Here is a 21,236-nt window from a genome sequence, read left to right on the forward strand (position 1 = left end):
TAGAGACAGAAGGTATGCCAGGGCAGCAACAAGGACTGACATGTCCCTCTCCCCTTTATCGGCAAGCAAAGAATTTTATTTCTATTTATAAGCTCAGAGGAGATCTTTTTCTCCAGTGACTGATGTTACCAGATAAATATCTGCACATATTATGAGCAATGTCCTATGTCCTCAATATGCAGCGTAAGATCATTTATGGTGGCTGACAAAAGCATTTATTTAAGATCAGCACTCACGGTTTCATAGCAACCTAGGAGCCATTTGAAACATTTTTCGACACTGAGTGCTAAGAATGCCGGGCACATCTAAATATATTCTCCATTTCCACCATGCCAGTCAAGGGCACATGCAACTAAGAAAAAGCAAAAATAGGGAACAAATTCAGTTTCTGGCTTTTTCTGGTTAGCTGATTTGTCTAAATGCATGGATTTGGCCTCAACAGAAGAAGTTCTGCTTAAAGACCTTAATTATAACATTTAATTCAAGGAGCAGAAAATTCACTGAGCAGAAAAAATAAAGAATCTGAGAAACAAAGCTATCAAGAGTAAATAGGATTAGTGTGTTACAATGAATGTTTTCGATCTGATGGGTGGTTTTCGTGGTTTTAAATCTTAGGACCCATTCTCCTGAAAAGGAAGATCTGCTGATGGGATTAAGAAACCCACAAACTCATTCTAACCCTGAACTGGGCAAGACAAAACTTTCAGCCTGAGGAGAAAAGGCCCAGCTCAGCTCTCATGTGTGGGTGTAACTCACTGGTGGGGAAGTCAGCGAGAGTTAACTTACACCCGTGTAGCTGTAGCTGCAGGCAGAATTTGTCTCAATACATGATTCTGCTCTATAAGTAAAGATCTGAATAAGAATGAACGTGACTCACATTTGCATTAACAGGCATCTACTGAATTTATTCAGAGCATATCAAAATTTTCGGCGATGGTACATGTCAGCGTAAAAGAAGGCACCTCATAATTATGTGCAACATAAAAGAGGGAAGCACCATAAAAGAACAGATGTAAGTTACTCTAACAGAACAACAATATGATGAATGTTGCAAAAAGGAGGAGAACCCTGTTATGCTTCTAATTTTCCGATGTATAATTAAACTGGACTTAGTATTAAAATTCTCCACGACAACACAACACAGGTAAAATTAAGTCACTGAATCCATTTAGAATAAAAGCTTACTTCTAAATCACCATGCATGGATATATGAAACCTTGACCAGAATGTCTATAATACCATATTTTATAGTTTTGAGTGCATGTTTCATTTAGATGCTTTTTTTGTCAGCAAACAGCTTCACAACAAATAATTGCTCAGAACAAATTTCAACCTTGCTTTCTTTCCCTTTCGACAAAAGGCATTTTGATAGCAGTACATTTACTACTGCAAGTATTTTGAGATCACGCAAAAACTAGCTTTCTTCAGAAAGATGTTTTAGCGGAAAAACTTAGGAACTGTTTCAAAAGGGCCAACTTTCTCTTGCTTTTGTTTAGAATCAAGATACCAAACGAAACAACAGCTGAAACCAGCAGAGAACATGATTAAGCAAAAGTCACGTTTAAAGTTTTGGGTTGCTCCATTATCGTTGAAATAATTTTTCTCATTTTTTTGTTTTGAACCCCACAGCAATCCATAGGATTTAAATGTCTTCCAAAGTGTTTTCTTATACTGGAACTAAAAATCGTTGCTTAAAAAAAGCAACCTGCACCAAGGAGGGCTTGCTGCTGCCAGGGGAAACTACTTGAAAATGATGCTGCTTGTCTACCTGTGAGTTCAGGAGCTTAACTTGGAAATCTAACCGTCAGGGAATACACTAAACTATAGAAATAATGATTTACTTTGAATTTCTTCTTAAACTGAATTCTTTTGTATGTAGACAAGCCAGAAAACAAAGGCAGAGGAAATCAAGGCTGATGTAAATAGCACTGTCACAGAGGAAATGCTTCTAAACATTCAGCTGATAAATCAGGAATAGGCCGTTCTTGGCATTTCAGCATTAATCAACCTCTGTCACAAAGGTGCTGTTGGAACGTGGCAAACATTACAATAAGTACAGAGCAGCGAAGTGTATCCGCCGTTTAACAATAATTCAAAAGACAATTACAATTATTACATTCCAAGCACATTGTGTTGCACAGAAAACAATTATGAGCAGAAACATTGCTTGCTCGGAGCAAATAGGAGATGGCAGAAAGCCCTATCACACTATTAGATGATCATCAACTTAACAAAAATAAGAGCAAAGATTAAACTAATTAAATGAAATTTCTGCTTTCATTAACTTTCTAAAATATGCACTGTTTTAAAGGCCAAGAAAAATTTGAAAAATCACGACTTTGGTCACATTCAATTTAAAGTGGTTACGTGACTGCAAGGTTCTTGAATGTTTTTCTCATGTTTTTTTTAAATCTCTCAAGGTCACCCAGAGCACCAAGGGCATCTTAATCTACCAAACTTAACAAAGGCTTGAATAAGAAATAAAGTCAGAAATTGGTTTTAAACTAATGGATCAAGGATAAAGTAAAAGGCTTTTTTATGTCAGTAGTCATTACGTTCTTTCAAGGATCCCTCAGATTTCTCATTTCACCAAAGTAAAACAGAAAATCCAGTGAATCTTCTCCTCCAGAGAAGAATGGAGAACAGCAGACTCCATACTATCAAAAATCGAAACAAGAATCGAAAACAAGAAAATGTTGACTAACATTTTACACAGAAACAATCATCAGAAATCACTGTCATAGTAATTGTTCAGTAAGAACAAGATTTTTTTCCCCTTTGAAAAAATCCTTGATGGGACATCCACGTCAAAGCACAAAGTTCACATGAATTACATCAGAACTAGATGGATCAGCCATTTTTGGAACTGTTGCAACTGTTACAATTAGTCTACTACAGTGGAATTCTATTTTTTTTGCTGCAATATAGTAAGGGCAAGGTCAGGTGATAACATATCAATCTATTTTTCCATGATTTAGAATCAGGGGAAAAAAAAAGGGATCAAGGACTACTACAACTGCTCATGAAATTTTAGTGGTTTAGTGATATTGGTCACTATCACTATCAAAAGTAAATGAAAAAGAAAGGATGAGCAAAAATAACCTCAGAGGATTTTTCTGTCTCATTCAGATTTACTGTCGGAACAGGAATCCTACAGAAGACTGACTCAAACAGTTCCTAAACATTAGAGAGGTTAGTGGCACAACTTATGTTTTTCTACAGAGCTTTATAATGGAAGTTGATTTACAGTATCTTAAGGTAGGAACATATATAATGAACACAGTATTGCAATTAGTTGCACCTCACTTTCATTAAATGAATATCAGGCCACAATTCCACCTTTGATTTCCTAGAGAATCAAAGCTACTGCTTGAATTTTTCCTGCAAAATCAGCACTGTCCTCCATTCTAAGACTTTGAAAAGTTTCCCTGAAGAATTCCGAATTTAGTTGATTTTTTCACACAGATTGTGCTGCTGCATGATTTCACTGAGGAGGCTGATGAAATACAGCAAAATGAATACACTCTGGGACTAAATTCTCAAATTTCCTGTATTTGGACTTAAGAGTGGTACATATAGCTTCTTATTAAATACTTCCCATAAAACTGCAAACTGAAGTGAAAGCAGAAGTGTCAATATGCATCAATGGCCATTTTGAAATCTTAGGTAAATGATACACTGATTCATTCCTACCCTTTATCTTCCCTCTCAGCTTGTCAGATCCATACTTTCCATAAGCAGAAAGATGCTGGGTGAGATGTGCTCTCAGTCACACTGTAGTTACCTTAGTCTAAAGCCTCTGACTCCCGCTGATATATTCCTGAATCATATGAGATCAGAATGAGATCCAGCACAAAGTAAATATGATGGAAAGAAAGTTGAACTCTGACAATTTGTATGGGATCAAGTAACTGGGTAGTTTCCAGTTTAATGTGTTTATAAAAGTAATAAAATCTACTTTCATATATCTATTTATTAAACAGAGCATAGATAGTCTTTAAAAGTTGTTACATTTGTTTCTGTAAAAGAAAGTACATCCAGCAAATGCAGATGAACCTTCTAATCACATTCATCTCAACATTAAAATTAAAAAGGTAGACTAGTCCTCATCTTTATGTTTGATTTAAAATTTAAAACAATTTGAAAATCCTTCTTTTAAAATCCCTAATGGAATGAAAGAAGTATATCTGGTTGCAAATGCCATTATGAATTTCAGAGTCTATTCTTGGTGATAAAATTTGTATGCTGTGTTTGAACAAACTGTCATGTTAATGACATTCCTCAGTCTGGTGTCTTCAATAATAAGCAAACCAAGTTTTTAAATGTAGTTGATGGGATTTTTTTCTCTCTCAGACACCCTATGAGGAAAAACAGAATTCCCATTTACTTTCATGACCTCTGATTTAAAAGCAAAGATTGCACATTATTTACTACCGGATGATTTCCCCGAAGTTTAATGAGGACTAAGTACAAATATGACAGATGTAATTATCACAGTTTTATTCTGCACAGTCAGGGTCTCCTTGTGCTGTAATTGCAAGCTTTTCATTCAGCTGCCGATAGCAGAGTTATTATCATAGTACTTTATGTTATTGCAGAGAGGAGGGAAGCAGATTTCTACACCACTTTTATCCTGTAAATTCTTCTGAGAAGCCCTTTTGCCTGGCCTCACGTTACAGGGAAACGCAAGGGCTCAGGAAAGGACTCGGACTAAACCTCTCTGCCGAGCCTCCGCACCCTCTGCCGACCACGGTGCGGCCGTGAATCAAAGCCCAGTTTCCACAGCCTGCTGGAGGGAGAGGCGGTCTGGAGAGGGTAGCATTTCTTCAAAGGAAGAAACATGTGGGCAGGTGGCCAGTGCATTGTCTAGTGCGGGGGTCTTTTTTACGGTGTACTGCTGCTCTAATTTGGACTTCAGTTAAGGCTGAGTGAGCCTCAGCTGGAGACTGGACCACTGACCCAGAAGCTGGAGATACCCAGCAACGTATACGCGACTGGAAGCCGCCTCTTCCGAAGCTCAAATATAATTACTTTGTTTTGCACTCTTCCCTCATCAGAGAGCTCACACGCTCTCTCAGGGAGAAAAAATCCCCCTCTAGTCAGTCCAGACCGTATTGAGCTTGTGTTATTAAGGCCTCTCTTGCAGCTCGCTACAATGCTCACTCCCAACCCCGGCGCTGCAAGGCGCAAACGCACCGGGAACATGACTGTATTGACATGATAATTACCGAGGTTATTTAGGTTGAAAGGCAGCCGTCTCATGGAAAAAAAACGGCAGGATTTTTGCAAGAGTGAATAAAGGCAGACTCACTGGTATCCCGAATCCACTGGACACTAACAAAGACATTGATCAAATGTGTGTCTGCTAACAGAAAATATCTCAAATAAACAGCAGGAGTAATAGTATATATGTCAAGCTCAAGTTGCAATAGTTGCACAGTCAGAGTGAACAGTGCCGAATCAAGTGCCCAGTGTAATATTCCAGTAGGCTTCGGAGGTGGCAAGGATTGAAAGCCTCTGTCGCTCCTATATTCTACGTCATTACATGAAAACAAGCATCAGATTAACAAATGCATTTGTGCTAACCTGAGGGTGTTTCATTTGTCCTGAAATGAAACAGTTTGCAGGGAACCTTTCCAAACTATGGGCTTGCAAAATAGTGACTTCTCCTAGCAACCCCCCACTGCCTCACCTTCAGGAAACACACGTTCTATCTATGGCTTTAAAAACAGCCCTGATTTAGTGAAGTGGATGTGGAGCATCTCCTTGCTTGGAATAACACAGGTCTATGTAAACCTGGGCTGTGGCACTCCTTCCCACCTGGCAGTATCCCTAACCCTGCCCTGAAGAAGAGGAACTCAGAGTTTCCCTTTGCAGTTTTCTATGACCATGCAAGATGCTGCCTGCTTGTCCCAACCCAATGAAACGCTTGTGCGCCCTCTTATCTCTGAGCATACAAGTATCAGAGACACAGAGACAACTCACAGGTTTAGTAGTGAGCACAACCAGAAGCATTTTGCTTCATCAGTCTGCAGTCTGACTTATTTTATTGGACAAATCTTTGAGTGTAGAAAAGCCATGAAAAAGAAATACCTCGCAGAAGGAAATATCTGTAAGCGCTGGATGGAAAGCCAAGACGACAACCCTCTGTGAAACCATCGGAGTTAAAGCTACTGAAGCAGAGACTCTGCCTGCATTAGCTTGGGGCATCCTGACAAAGCAAATTTGTTCCCAGCTATGTCCATGGGATATCTTGCTCCTGCCTCTCTATCCCCTAACACTACTCTATCTAATACTTTGCTCATCAGTGTAATTAAAGGAATTAAGGCAAAAGGTGTACTGAAGCCCCAGAGCTAGGTCTCTGTGCATGACTTCATAAGGAAGATATGTCTCTGGAGCTCCAACTCACACCGATGAGCTTCTGATCCTGGGGCCTGGACCTAGACCTTGGTCCAGTCAGAGATACAGAATAGTCTAAAACATGCTCTAATCTGTGCACATCTGTCCTGGTCCTCTAAAATGGCACCTGGCAATCCTCAAATTGTGCGTGTGCTTTGGTTTACCCGCTCCCCTAAGCCCAAGACAATGGGGTCTCCTACATGGCATACTTCTATGTAGCAAAAATACTCAGTCACATCTACCAGTTTTAGAAGATAATGTTCACCAGTGCAAAAACCTTGACCTAAATATCACATAACTGAATCCTGAAGATTTTGGTTGGACTCTATGTATGTTTTAAGTCTTTGAAAGAAACATTTTTATATATACTCCAGGAAATCAGGCTTTAAAACTCTACTGAAAGTAACAAATACAAAGCTCACAGAACAGTTTCTATGGTTTTTGCTTTTTTAATAAAAAAGTATTGTCAACAAAATTGGAAGGAAGTAGTCTGTAATTTCAGGCTATTGCAAATTGTTAGCTGCCTTGCCCACACAAAGTGATTTAACTGGGGGAGTGATACTCCCCAGGAAAATGAGCTAGTAATGGCGTACGCAGCCCACTAGAGTGAAATTTAATTCCCCATCCTAAATTCTTGCTCATAACAGTTTCCTTATAATAACTTCTCAGTACCTAAGTAATGTGAATATAACCCTTTGGCACTTCCATTGACACTATGACAGGGCAATGCTAGTGGCTCTAGCATACCTGTTTTGTGTCTAAAAATAGAGACCTTTTCTCTCTACCACCTTTCACAAATGAAAAAGGTTTCACAATCAGCTTGCGTAGGGTGAGAAAGGGCAGCTGGGCCATGTTGGAGTATTTGGAAGCAAAAATTGCATTGACCTATTCTGCAGTTTGAATGAACATGCAAGTGGTAAGGGATTTTGTTCCTGCTTTCAAAACAGCAAGATCAGAGAAGAACCAAGAGAGCTACACAGATACACAACTATGCATCAGGACAGCAAGAGATGAAGAAAGGAAAGACGAAATGGCACTTCTTGCTTGAGAAGCAGTTCAGAACCCTGTGGAGCCCAGCTCTCCACAGCTACAGAAACCATTCTTTGTAAACTATTAGAACAAGTTAAAAACGAACAAACATTTAAAGAGTAACAACAAGCAAGCTTTACCTCCTCAGAGAAGGAAAAGCTACACTGAGCTAAGGGTATACGGTTGAATTTTGTGATTGATAAGGTACTAATTTCAAGTCCAGAAAATCTGACAGTATGATGATGAGATAGAAGAATGACTATCTAGTGATTTTGTTTTCTTAGCATCTTCTTACTATCTTTTGTTAGTAACCTTCAAGGGCATTGCAAACACATGCAGGACATTTATTTCTCTTCACTTTCAAGGCACAGCCTGAGTCATTTGCATTGTCTTTGCAGTCAGGTGCCTCAAGTCAGCATATTTTAATGATGGGGAAAGACAAAGGCTGATTATTTGGATGATTTCTCATGGGGTTTTGTACTTACAATTGGGCTAGCATTGATGTAGTCTGAATTGTCGTGGCTATTTTCAGCTTTCAAACATATCCTGGAATGATCATCTGCAAAGGCAAAATGAAGAGAAGAAAGTTTCTATATATGTTTTCTACCCATTTTAAGTTAAACAAATCAACATCAGATTAATGATCATTTCAAGACAAGTGAACAGTGCAAATATCAGACAGGATATTTTCTCCTGACAGTCCTAAGTCAGCACAGCCTTCATACAGTCACAGAGTTGCATCTTAACTCAGGAATGAAGCTCTTTCAGGTATTTCAGAGGCTGAGTATCAGAAAATGTGTTCTCATGAGATGTCTCATAATATGTTGCAACCACCCATAGGAAGAAGGGGAATCTCTATTGCCTAGAGAGTTTAAGATTTAAACTAGGAAAATCACTAGCAAGTATTATAGAGAATACTCCTCTGTTTGTAGGGTCATAAAAGAAGTAAACTGATGAACTTTCTCCATCTGGCTTCTCTATAAAACGAACAGCAGAAACATCAAAGTACACTTTAGAGCTGGACAGTACGATAATCTGTCCTGATCAAAGAGCAGTGCCGTGCAGTGCAGTTCCAGTGACATGGGAGAAACAGTATTTGGAGATGCCCCTGGGAAACACAAAACGCAGATAACATCTACATTTAAAAGCATGACTGGAGCACACACGGACATTCCTACACTATGCGCAATGTAGCTAGTTCAGACACCATTAGTAAAGAAAACAGAGCACCTCTGGCAATAGGAGGTGACTTGTCAGCCCATTGTCAGGGTTCTGTTACCCTTTTCTCACTGGCATTTTTACCACATGGGTTCTGTTACATCTACCGCGTATACACCCAAAACTCTGTAGTCCTTTCTTTGACTGCAGAATACATATAATGGGTGGGTTTTATTCGTCTGTATTTAGACAGCGACAATGTAGATGCCTGCATCTGTTCCAGTCATCTAGACTCACTTTCTGCCAACAGAGAAAAAAAAACCACTTTTAGGTCATGAGTCCTCTCACCCCAATTTAGCTGTCTAAAACAGGCCAGATGACCTGCGCTCTGGAAGTGCCCATTTCTTTTCATTGACTATAAAAAGAGTCCAGATAACCAGACCATATGCAGATAATTTATGCAAGAGATCTAAATCTTGACAGATGAATCTCAGGCAACTTGTATCTGATACATAACTAGTGCAGTTTGTATTTCTTAGTGAACCTACCCTGCACTGTATACTGTGGAGAGAGGCCTTGGAGCTGCCCTTTCTGTAATGCTCTACAGTTGAACACGGATACTGATGTTTTGAGGGGATCTTTCCACTAACTATTGAAAGAGCCAAAGCATGAGGGTCTATTCATGCTAGGGCACGCCTCGCTTTGTATCTTGTCTAGTGGTCCATGACACCATTCTTCCCAGCAGTGGAATTACAAGTTGGCTTTTTTAATTATTAAAAACTAATTATTATGTTAATAATAAAGAACAACAAAAGAGATATTAAACATCATAAGTACAACACAATAGAGCCAGAGAGTTGGGGCTCTGCTTACATTTATTCACCAGGAATGTCATGGCAGTTGAACACGTGAGCAAGACAAAGGCGTGCGTACACCACATAGACTACAACTCCATATTCTATGATTTTATAAAGTATTATTTGTAATCACTTGATCTCATCAGCAAAATATAACCCATGAATGTGAGCATGCTGGAATAAGATTAGAGATGCCCAAGTCATGTCAAGTGAATGAAGAACCATTCTTTACTGTTCACGCAAAATTATTCCTCTGGTAAAGATTCAATATGAGGACCACGAAGCCAAGAAAGGGAACACACACATCCACATTATTCACTTCCAGCTTCTCTTAGGCCCTGCAGCACAAAAAAATCCAAAACAAAAAGAACCGGTGACATCTGGGATCTTGGGACTGCCCAAGATTGGTTACAGAAAGCTCTACAGTAAGCATTGCCAGAGTGCCTGAAGAAGGACTATAGCTCTGAAAATTTTGGGCTATAGTAAACATCCAGTTTAATTATGCTAAATGTGGTCTGGTGACAAATCTTACATCTCTTAAACTATGCAAGCACTTAAGAGAAGCCCTGTCCACTGGACAGCAAAATTCTTTGAATGAGCTAATCAGCAAAGAGAACGTGGTGCAGCATTTTCAAATAATGGAAGAGGGAGCGGACAGAGATTCATCAGTGTTCAGCAGATGTCAGTTTAACTCTCCAATAAAAAGTCAAGCATCAGATCACTAAGTTCAGGAATCGTTTTTTTAAAACATAATGTTTTATCCTGATCCTCCATTTTAGTGTACCTTATCATTATGCTGGTGTCTTGGTGGGTTTATCAGAGGGTGAGACATGTTCAGACTTTGGCATTGAAAATGTAGTGAGACTTTGTATTTGCTCTCAGGAAAAAATATCCAAAAAAGTTGTACATGTGTTTTCTGTATATAATGAGAATTTGCACCCATGGGTGCTTAAGTTGCAGCATTGGGCGTTCATATTGACAATGAACAGCTTGTGCTTGTCTATGCCTGTTACCACCTCAAAGCTCCTAGGAACCAGCATAATAGCTCTTTAGAAGCAGGCAAAAAAACGTGGACACCAGTTTGTTACGTTAACAATAAGCAACAGTGGGGAAAAGGCTGGATGTACAAGATTCTTTTTGTAAACTGCATATTGATTATGTTCCGAGCAAGCAAAAAGGAGCAGGAGAAGCAGCAAATAAAAAGAGGAAGGAAGAGCATGAAAAGGAAGAAATCTAAGATTAATCTAAAAAGCAAGCTAAAAAGGTGAATAAAGAAATAGGACAGCAGAAGGAAGGTAATAAGGAAGTGAGAGAAAAGGCAGACGCTGTTACTAGCCATTGTAATCTGGGCAAGCTACAACTAGCCGTCACTTCAAATGACTACAATAGCTGCTGCTGAATGCTGAACTACTTCGCATTTGCTATTGGTCCAGCCAAACCAAAATTGGAAGAAATATTAAATGTGTAGATGGCTGTGTGTGCCAGAGGGAGACTAACTAAACAAGAAAGCTACTGCTAATCTATAACTGAGGAGAAATACAACAAAACATGTAATCTTTCTAAAGCACACACATGTGAATTTGCAGTATATAAAAACTCAGTTTATAGACTAAGAAACCTAAATTCGGTGTCTCCAATACAGATATCTTCATGTAAGCTAGGTAACAGCTAATGGGGCTTGGTTTAGTTGGCTAAACATGAATATCTCATGCTGTCTGAGAAACTAGACTACGTAAGACATCACATAAGGATAACAGATATGACACAAAGCAGGTATGACCAAAGACTCACATCCTACTCGACCGCATCTGAAAGTCACACAGGATGTCCCAGGCCATCAGGTTAGCCTGACACAGAAATCTGCGTCTGGCCATTGCACAGCTCTCGGTTCCGCTGCAGCAACTTGCTCTTCAGTAACTACAGTGGGACCTTTTACACCTGGCTCACATGGACACAGCTACATGGAGACGCTTAAATTTACGCATCCTAATCTATGATTGCATTGAATCATGTCCACAGACTTTGACTTGATGCCTCAATGTAAGCTTCCAGTGACATCTGCGAGGACCTAAGGGCACGCAGCACACACCTGGAAGGCCCACAGATCCCATGTCATACTGCTAGCTCCATGTGGGTGCCTTGAATACTTCAGGCACCTTGAATGGCACTAGATCCCAATGTTTAAACAGCTGAGCTGGGCCCCAAATGCCTTATCTATTTGGATTATTTAAACAGCTACTATTACTACAGTAATATACCATCTCACAAACTCCTATTCATCTCACAGTGGCCCTGTGACTTAACGAAGGTCTACTGTCTCTGTTGTTTTTCAGATGAGGATTGAAGGCTTGGAAAAATAAAACTCACATCTTACCTGATTTCCTCTGCCTGCTGTTTCCTATTAGCCAGATACTTCTGAAGGAACAGAACCGACAAACTGAAATACTAGACACAGGTGTACGGGAGACTTAAAGGTTGTCTGAATCCAGGCCTCACACAGCAGGACAAATCTCCCAGCTACCAGGTTGGCACACTGTGCCTGGACTTCAGGTTTACACTGGTTTTTTTTCTTTTTACACAGGCACACACACAGGCCCAGAACTATACAGAACTACACTGAAGTGAGCAAGAACTGTGGAGGAGTAAAAGCAAAGCAGTCTGAAGACTGTGCAGATTCATCATCTTCTGATCATAGTTGTTTTGTCCATACGTTATTTGCCCACAAAGGAACTCCCCTTAGATCCATACTGAAATCCAGTTTGTTTATTCCAGAGCGCTGCTTGTAAGGATAACACACATACACAGAACAAGTACTCCTCGCTGGGGTGCTCCCAGCCTGGGGTGCACGTCCCCTGGCTCACGCAAGCCAAAGAACGGCGTGGGCACTCTGCCCCCCAGCGCTCTGCTCCCCTTTCAGGAAAATCAAAGCACAGGGGTAAGCACGGTGCTCTAACGTGTATCAAGTCCGGTGGACATAGCTATGTTGGACAACTAATTTATAAAAAGCTTTTCCAGATGTCAGCTGCAAAACTGTGTTTGCGAAATGAGCTGTTTAAAGCATATTTATGTAACTACATACCTAGTATACATGTGTATGTACACGTGTAAGAGCATACAGTATTGACCCTACTGAGGTGTTTTTACTTTTCAGAAATGCAAGCCGGGAAAATTAAGTCTGAAAAGCTTTTTTTGACATCAACAAACCGAACTGCCAATGTGTTCCTACAGAAAAGAAGGTATCCCATAACCCTAAGTTATACCAACCTGTTTGCCAGTTGGATAAAAAGATGTAGCTTTGTTGATTGAGAATGTCTGTGTCACTAGAACTGTTAGAATTTTTTTAATTAATAATTAATGAAGCGCGATGTCAAGGTGTTCCACCACCAAGTATTTTAGAAGATGTGCTTAAGAAGAGAAGATAGGTATAAGGATAAGCTATGATGAAATTGTGAGCTTGAAGGTAGTATTAATACAGAAATGACATCAGTTGTGTAATCAGTAAAAATTACTATCCTAATATTGTAACATTGGTTAAGAAAGGAAAATATAAAGTAGATACAAAATGATATTAAAGCCCCTTTGAAGCCTTCCTAAAATGAAATCTTTTCCAATGGTAATCTTCTTTTACCTTGTCAAGGTGATTATGAATAAGAAAGGAGTAACAAAATGCTACCAAGGCCTTAATCCCTGAAAATACCTTGAATGTAGCATATCAAAAGCATATCAACTTTGCTTCTTAATTTATGCTGAAGTAAACCTGTGATTTTTTGCTATAGTTTTAATGTCAAGTCTAATTAAAAAAAAAGTGGGCTAACTGGGCTCTTTCCCATCTCAGTCTAATCTTAGAGTGTATAATAACCACCATCTTACCAAAATTTAATGTTGTTTAAACTGTGTGTCACACTTCTTCACCCACCATCAAAGTAGTTTTAGGATATAACATGACAGCTGTTTACCAGTGCATAGCAAAGTAGGAAAGTAAGGACAGGCAATTTTGCGCAATTCAGTCAAAAAAAAGGAAAATTCCAAGTACACTAACAGCCATAATAGAATTTTCCACATCGCAAAAAAGCCAAGAAATAGCATTTTTACTTTTATATAAGTACTAAGGGATTTTAAATGTGCTAAATATTTCTAATTAAAGCGTTAGATAAATTGCAGCCACCCCGCCACGTCCAAATGCCTTCAGGAGTAGTACTCATGCAGCCTAGGCTCGGCAGAAAGGGCAGACATACCGATATACCATGCAGTAAGCCAAGGGCAGCGGCTTGCAAACTGGAGGCAGTGTAGGCTGAGTCATCCACATGGTACCATGCCATGAAAAGAGACAGACTATCTTAGCCCTGAAAATAGTTCAGCACTGTAGTGTGGCATGTCACCCAAGCTACATGGAGCCACTCTGCTCCATCACACTGCCACAGTCACACTGCTGGCACAGTCGAGGCTGAAGGTCTCTGCATTACTGCTCGTCGTATCATGCAGACACATATACTGCATGGACAGGGTACACCGGCACCAATTTTGGCAACACCGACCGTTCCCAGGCTGCCTCCAATGCAGCAACCAGGACCAATCTGGTTTAATTTATGAGCAGTGACTTGAAACAGCTTGAGATGTTCTGACCTTAAGTCTGCATTGACAAAAACCCTTTAAGCAGGGAGACTTGGATCAACAGACATTATCATGGAGCAATTTTCACTTCCTATTATGTAGGCAGGCATTATTTTCTCAGGACAGGAAAAAACACAGAAATCTGGCACTCCTTTAACTTTTGTGGTTACTTTTTTAGAACTCTTCAACAGACCTGGTAACAAAACCCACTAAAGTCAACAAAATGTTGCTGTTTACCCAAATAGACTTTTGACCAGTGCCATATTTACTTTGGAGAATTTACATCACCAAACTATTATACTCTTCTCCAAAGCTGCACAGTGCTGGAAAAAGAATCTCTATATTAACAAGAGAGCCAAACCCTACTGAAACAAATATGCAAGCATCGATGGGCTCAGTTAAATAATCATGTAGTTCCAAACAGTCTTCACTCTAAATCTGGGTCTGACATTGACTTAATGTATTACCTGTCATTCCCCCACTTCTAAAAGAGGAATAGCACTTACTCATGGCTCTCATAGAGAAAATTAATGTTTTCGGGGCACTTTAAAAATTAAAATAGCTATATATTTTGCCAAGCTACCCAGCTGGATTGTGGGCACACTGATTGAGAACATTTTTGTTGCTGTGGTCTGTGCATATATTCTCAGTTTCAGTTTTGTTTCATTGGTTGCTTAATAAAATGTGTGGCCCATACCAATGTAATCTATGCAATACATACATTTGCATACAGAAAATATGTTGCTTTATTTCAGGCTCACAAAGGTGGCTGCTTCCAGAAAAGAGCAGATTCTAGGAATATAAATACTGGCTGCATTCTTCTTCTCTTTTCATCCAAAGCCTAGCAGAGAGAGAATCCAGTTTGCAAGCTTATCCACTGAAGCCTAAAGGGGCTCATTCAGTACAGCTGAGTATCTGATAAACAGATCGTCTAGCTCTGATTATAGACTGCTGGTATTACTGTTGGATGGACATGATACCAACTTGTCTAAACCCAAGCCAAACTTACTTCTGCTGAATGGCTACAGATGCCACCCTTGTACAGAAACTATATTCCGGTGCTGAAAAGCACTCTGGCTATTGAATTTCATGAGACAGTGCAGCTGCAGCAGCAGTGTTATGTGACATAGTTATGCATTTCATAACATATGCAATTTATAAGGAGATAAAATTGTGTCCGATATGACAACAGAACATGCAGTCAACCAATATGTATGGCTATGATTTTCTAATACACACATATACTATTCTGTACAGTGTTTGCCTGTCAACTGTAGCTCTCAAAGTACTGTGCAAAGCATATTGAGGAAAGCGTCACAAACTTAAAAGACAATCACCCAAATTAAAGTGTACATACATGGTACTACAGCCTGTGAGCGATTCTTCTGGATATTTTCCTCCCGCTGGGCAATGGTGGTGGCATTGGGTTCAGCCTGATAAGCACAAAGAGCTTCCCACTCTTTCTCCAGACGATTCTTATTTTTCAGATGATCTTCCATGTAGGACTGGAATTAAAAGAATATTGTATTAAGCACTGACCTATCCAGACTCAAAGCTAAGCTGAAAGGATATGTATCAGGATGGAAAGCAGAGATGGGAAGAACTAATGTGTAATTCAGGGCTTCTATAAATAAGTACTTGCTCAGAGCTTGTTTCCAGCTTTCCAAACCATCAAAAACTCAGATACTTTATCCTAAAGAGAGGGAAGAATGAAAATCAGAGCATGGGGATTCTGAGCTGTGCAGACAAAACACACCCAATCTTATTGTTAAATGATTGATTCAAGTGAATTTACTTCAAGCTCATCTTTCTCATAAAAATTAAGAGCTCTAACATGTAAAAGTGCTAGCTTCATTGAGAAGAAACACTTGAAACCCCCAGCCACAGGGCTTCAGGAGCAAGCTACTTCTTCTTCAGTATCTAGAAAATGGAAGCACAAATATCTTTTTCATCAGGTGATGAAAAGAAGCAGAAGTCCATTGGTAAGAAGTACTCATCAATACAACAAAAGCTCAAGTCTGATCGAAGGCTTTTAAAAGCTCAAGTGCACATACAAGTTACAAGAAACTTGAATCATCGACAATACAGCTAACGACAAGAATTAAAAACTTGCTAAGTGGACAATATTTTACTGATACAAAAAAGCAAAACAGGCTTTCTTCCACTACCTGGGAGATTAATGGGGTGAGGGAAGAGGAAAAGGATTCCCCAAAGTATCTGGGGACTAGTTCTTCGCGCTCTTTTGGAGATGGGGAAAAGGGCAAGTTCTCTCACTCTGTCTTGCTTCTCCTCCATCCAAACACAACGGAGGGCAGGGAAACTGAGGAAGGGATGCTGAGGGGTGCAGAAGCGCGCGTGTTCATCTTTCAGCCATCCGTAGGGTGGTTCAGAGCAGTGAGGGGGCAGCCGGGTTCAAGGGGCCCAACCACTGCTTCTCTGTCCTTTGGCTGCTTCCTCCCTTTACAGATGAGTGGTTATCACAGCTGATTTAATGGGTCTGGCCATACGCATTTTTCAGATCAGGAAAAATGTCCTCCGCTTGTACATGTTTATCGGTGCAGCAGTCCTGTCTTTGGGAGGCAGGGCAGGAGGAGGAAAGGTGTCAAATCGCTCCTGGACACCTTGCCAGTCTTGCCCAAGTTTCCTTTTGGCCTGCATGACTGGACTGTAACAGGCTATCTCTTGGCTAGCAGATGACTTCTAAAATTAAAAGTTTTCATTGCTCTGGTTTAAGATGAAGTGTCACAGCTCTACTACCGGGTCATTAAGATCTCATATCGCACATGGACTGGCACAGAGAGGGCGAAGATGGTGTTAATTAGTTAATCGTCAGTCCCAGGAATGATGGACCATCAGAGTATATTGGTGCAGGTCTTAAGTTTTTGCAGCTCTCATAGGGCTGGGGATTCAGTACAGCACTGAATAAGGCATTTGGCTCCAAAGGCGGCCAAAAGTGAAATATACCCCTACTCCAGCATCCCATGGGCCAGAAAATTATAGGAAGTATGTGAGGGGAAGACAGTGGAAAGGAGGAAGGGTGGGGAAGAACAGAAATCTTCCCCTAACTTTAACATTAAAATTCAGAAAATTATCACCTGATACTTAAGTCTATTTGTACAATAAAATCACCTATCAGAGTGTGTCCTTTCGTACCAGACTCAGCAAGAGAATAATCTCACATTACACACAGTCAATATTTGCAAAATAAACGGCCTACTACCTTTACAAGGTAGGTTGAACTTAACATCCTTAAACAGATTTAAGAAAGGACAAAACAGCTAGGGGACAAGCTCAGGGTATAGAAGGACATGGAGAGCAGGGCTGCAGACCCAGGGTGCCTTAGGCCCAAGCATCAAAGCTGTTTTTAGTTAAAACTCCTCAGCCAAAGCTGTTCCTTTTGAAGCGCTCACTAGTACACTTAATTCTCTAGCAACACTTGTCTAGAAAATAACTCCTGGAAAGGATTCACTGAAAAGTACAAAAGGCAGTTTAATTTATTGGAAAACCTTTTACATAGACAATCTCCATTACATCAAATTGTTCTTCCCAAACATATTTTAAAGAAGAAAGGGCTATCGTGCCCGATCAGCAGGTTTCTCAGAAGGCGTCAAAAGCTTTAAGCCTGCCTTCTGCCAAATGTAAGGTCTGCTAAAACCGTCACTTCATCATGCTTCCCACTGAACGAGCCGAGCTGGATACTGTTTTCTCTTGCAGACTGAATGTTGTTTTAGTTAAGCAGGAGCCTCTGACACACAGCTTTGTTTTGTGCAAGGTTCGTCGTGTGTCTGCATCTTTACCCAAGATCTGTAAATCAAACCCGCTACAGAAAAGCAATTCAAGTGACGTTCCCAGGGAAAAAAACAAATCTGAATGTTTCTTTAAGGACACTGAAATATATTGGATTAGAAGAAAGGTTTCTGAGGGACATAAAAAATAGTGTTGGCCTAGATACAATCAAAGCACCTACTGCGCGACTGCTTAGGTTCCAAAATAAAGGAAAAAACGTGGGGCAGGGCCCAGAGCTGGCTGATGGGGAGCTGGGAGAGCTGCGGAGCCGGCACGGCCCCGAAGCGTGCTAGGCGAGCGGTCAGCTAAGGCACGCTCAGCCCTTAACCTACAATTTAATGGATGGAAACCGTCCTTTGCTCGTCTGCTGGCCGCTGCCAACTGGCCGTTGCTATTGGGGAAGGGAGGGAGGCTGAGGAGCCCTCTCTTTCCTCCTAGTAAATCTGCACCTGGGCATGTATGTTGAACATAATCAAAAAAAGATAATCCCTCCTAAGTAGAGAACAGTTGGTGTATACAGAATTTTTATGAGGAAAAGGGGGATAAAATAGTGAAATCTTGCAAAACTACCGAGCCAAGATTCCCAGCTTCAGAAAAGCTGTGTAGCATGTGACAGCCAGAGATCAGGCAGCCAAGGACCAACCCGCTCCGTCTTCGCGTCTGAAGCCACGGTTATGTAATCTGATTCATTTTGGCCTGCCAATCACCAACATCCCACAGACTTCAAGGACATCTTTGCAGATACATGGGTCTGCCAGCACCAAATCTCTCCAAAACACCGTGAGGTCCATGAAGCTGTACAAAAAGCACCATGAATGTCTGATTCCCAAGGCCGAGCTGTAAGTAGCAAGGAGCTTCCTGGCTGGCTCCAGCTTGTCTATTTGATGATCTCAAGCACTGTATCTTAAAATTAAAATTTTGTCTTTTCTTTTTAAATTGCTAAACATGATGTACGTAAAGTGTTCTAACTGTATACAAATTTCTAAATAACTCTCTTTTCACAAAGGAAGTCTTTTAACTTTTACCTTACTTTTTTCAGGGAATATTGAGTGTAAGTACAAATGAACATACAAATGAAAATACACTGAAATCTTAGCTTTGACCAGACAAGCACTTTTCATGCAGTGTCAACACCTCAGGCACATGGATCAGATTCACAGGACACCTCCTGACAGAACCTGAGGAGGTGTTTGGCTATTTGCACAGACCTGTGGAAAGCTCTGCTCAGCATGAACATCTGCTTTACACACACGTTCAAACAGCTACTGAGAAGAAAGAAGCTTCCTTGAAAGCATGCAGAAGTTGGACAATTCCTTCACAGTTAAGCAATCTTTCACTCTCACCCCCACTTTGCGAAACAGGAGCTCAGTGATTTTGAAATACTCTCATGGGAGCAGCTGGACGTACATTAAATTAGTGGAACTTCTGGTATTTGAGAGATTGTATGTCTGCTGAAATCCACTCTTTAATTAGATGTTTCCATGAGACATTCTGCTGCGCTTGCCTGGTACAAAAGAAATTCACTACCAGCATGTCAAACACACATGAATTTCTCTGTCCCAGAGCAGCAGGCCAAATAAATAGGGATTGTCACCAGTATTACTGTAATGCTCCTCAAAGTTGCTGCAGAAGGCAGAGGTCTGGTCTCACCAAGATGTCCACAGCTAGATCTGCCCTCAGCACAGAGCCTGTGATCCCGAGCACACGCTGCTGCTTAGACAAACACCGTCTGCTAGGTCACATCTCCCTACATACCTTGACTTTCATTAAATCTTCATTTTCCTTCAGCAGAGCCGCACTTACAAGAACAGCTGGTAGCCCAGCCTATACCTTTCTCTTGTACGCACAGATGAGACAGATAGTCTTGCTACCAAACATTTTAAGGGGAAAAGGAGCATGCAAAGTCACCTTCTCTCCTACCGGTGTACATGGGGAGGGGGGTTGTGTTTTAAAATCCACTCTACTCTTTAAAATCTACTTTATTCAACGAGTGGCACCCGGTGCACGTTCTGTGGTAAATTAAAGTTGACAAATATCAAAATTAAATTTTAATTGTCTGGCCAATCTCCAAATACCTTCTTTAGAGATATTATGAATTGCATCTGCCAAGATATTTGTTTTAAAAACACCTGTTTTATTAGCTGATGGTCAGCTATTACAAAACACAATTATTTTTGACAACACACTTCCAATATGGTGCTTGATTAGACACTCTTCTCACGGCTGCGGATGTCTCTTCCAATGAAAAGACGGGCATCTCCTACATTGACAGACCTCGACAGGTTTAATCTAATCTCAAATGTCAGCTTAAGAAGCGGATGGGACATGATCTTAATCCTTGTGAGCAGTGACCACTCAAATCTACGGCTTGCACCTAACAGCGTGAGAGCCATTGCTTCCCAGCAGCTGCTGCTTTTTCTGAAGGTGCAGTGAGGAAATCGAAACAAGAACTTGATGCAGCAGAGGCCGATGCTGCTGCTCTCCGCCGCCCTGCTCCAGTGAGGAGCAGGAACATGGGTAAGCACAGCACTGCTGCCAGGTACCTAATTTTCTATTTCTCCAAAGAAAATCAGGTCTAGCTCACCAACTCCAGTTGCCCCCTGAACTCAATGGGCTTCATGCTCAGTCTCTGCTCCGTCTGCTGCATCTGCCCTGGTCACTACTGAGAAAGGGTGCTGCCCCAAATAGAGTGAGGGTGGGAGAAGTTTTGTATGCCCTCTTGGCATTAAACTTCGAGAAGAAATCAGTTCCTCCAATGCACACATCCTTAGCAAACCTCTGCCAGTGTTTCCTCTCCTATTTTCTACCCCTGGATCGCCAGAACTGCACAGACTTTCTGCAGCCTCCAGAGAGACAAAAAGCCGAACCTGCATTGCCGCACTGAGATGGTGAGAACAGAGAGGACCCTCCATAGCCGAGCAGAAGAGCTGGACACTGCCATGGTGCCATCATTTGATGCTTCAGAAGCAATCTGGATAGTAGAGAACTGGCCTTAAGCATTATATGCACAACTGCAGTTTTGTGCTAAATACTAAAAGACCGTTGTTGAAACGATTCATTTGTTTTATTATTCTCTCCAACTGACTTAGGAAAATTTTTTTTGGCTTTTTTTTTCTTGCTTTGTTTCTTGTAGGAAGACACCCTAGGATTTTTGTTGCTTAAACCTCTTTATCTACTTCAATATTTATCTCATTGACTACATGTAAGAGGAATTCCTTTCTGTGTAAATCCAATTTACTTGCAAGATAGTACATGCTTCTACCCGTCCCTTTTCTGGTTTAATATCTGATCACTAGTGGCTTCACGGTGATCAGATACTCACACTTCACATACACACAGAGCTGGAAGAGACCCATTTCCAGGCCTTCAAATAACAGCTTGTTTCCTGTACCTCAC

At 40.7% G+C, this 21,236-nt stretch overlaps 1 protein-coding gene across 2 annotated transcripts in view; it reads right to left on the bottom strand.

Moving 5' to 3' along the window:
- PTPRN2 (protein tyrosine phosphatase receptor type N2) overlaps positions 1-21,236 on the bottom strand; it is a 661,203-nt gene that overhangs the window by 46,922 nt on the left and 593,045 nt on the right. For both annotated transcript variants that reach the window (XM_064505751.1, XM_026103068.2), the window contains 2 exons: positions 15,412-15,559; positions 7,914-7,987 (listed from right to left, as the gene is read on the bottom strand). In XM_064505751.1, coding sequence (XP_064361821.1) covers positions 7,914-7,987; positions 15,412-15,559 — 222 coding nt within the window. The remainder of the gene's footprint in view (positions 1-7,913; positions 7,988-15,411; positions 15,560-21,236) is intronic.

Source organism: Dromaius novaehollandiae, chromosome 2 (assembly GCF_036370855.1).
Source record: "Dromaius novaehollandiae isolate bDroNov1 chromosome 2, bDroNov1.hap1, whole genome shotgun sequence".
NCBI lineage: Eukaryota > Metazoa > Chordata > Aves > Casuariiformes > Dromaiidae > Dromaius > Dromaius novaehollandiae.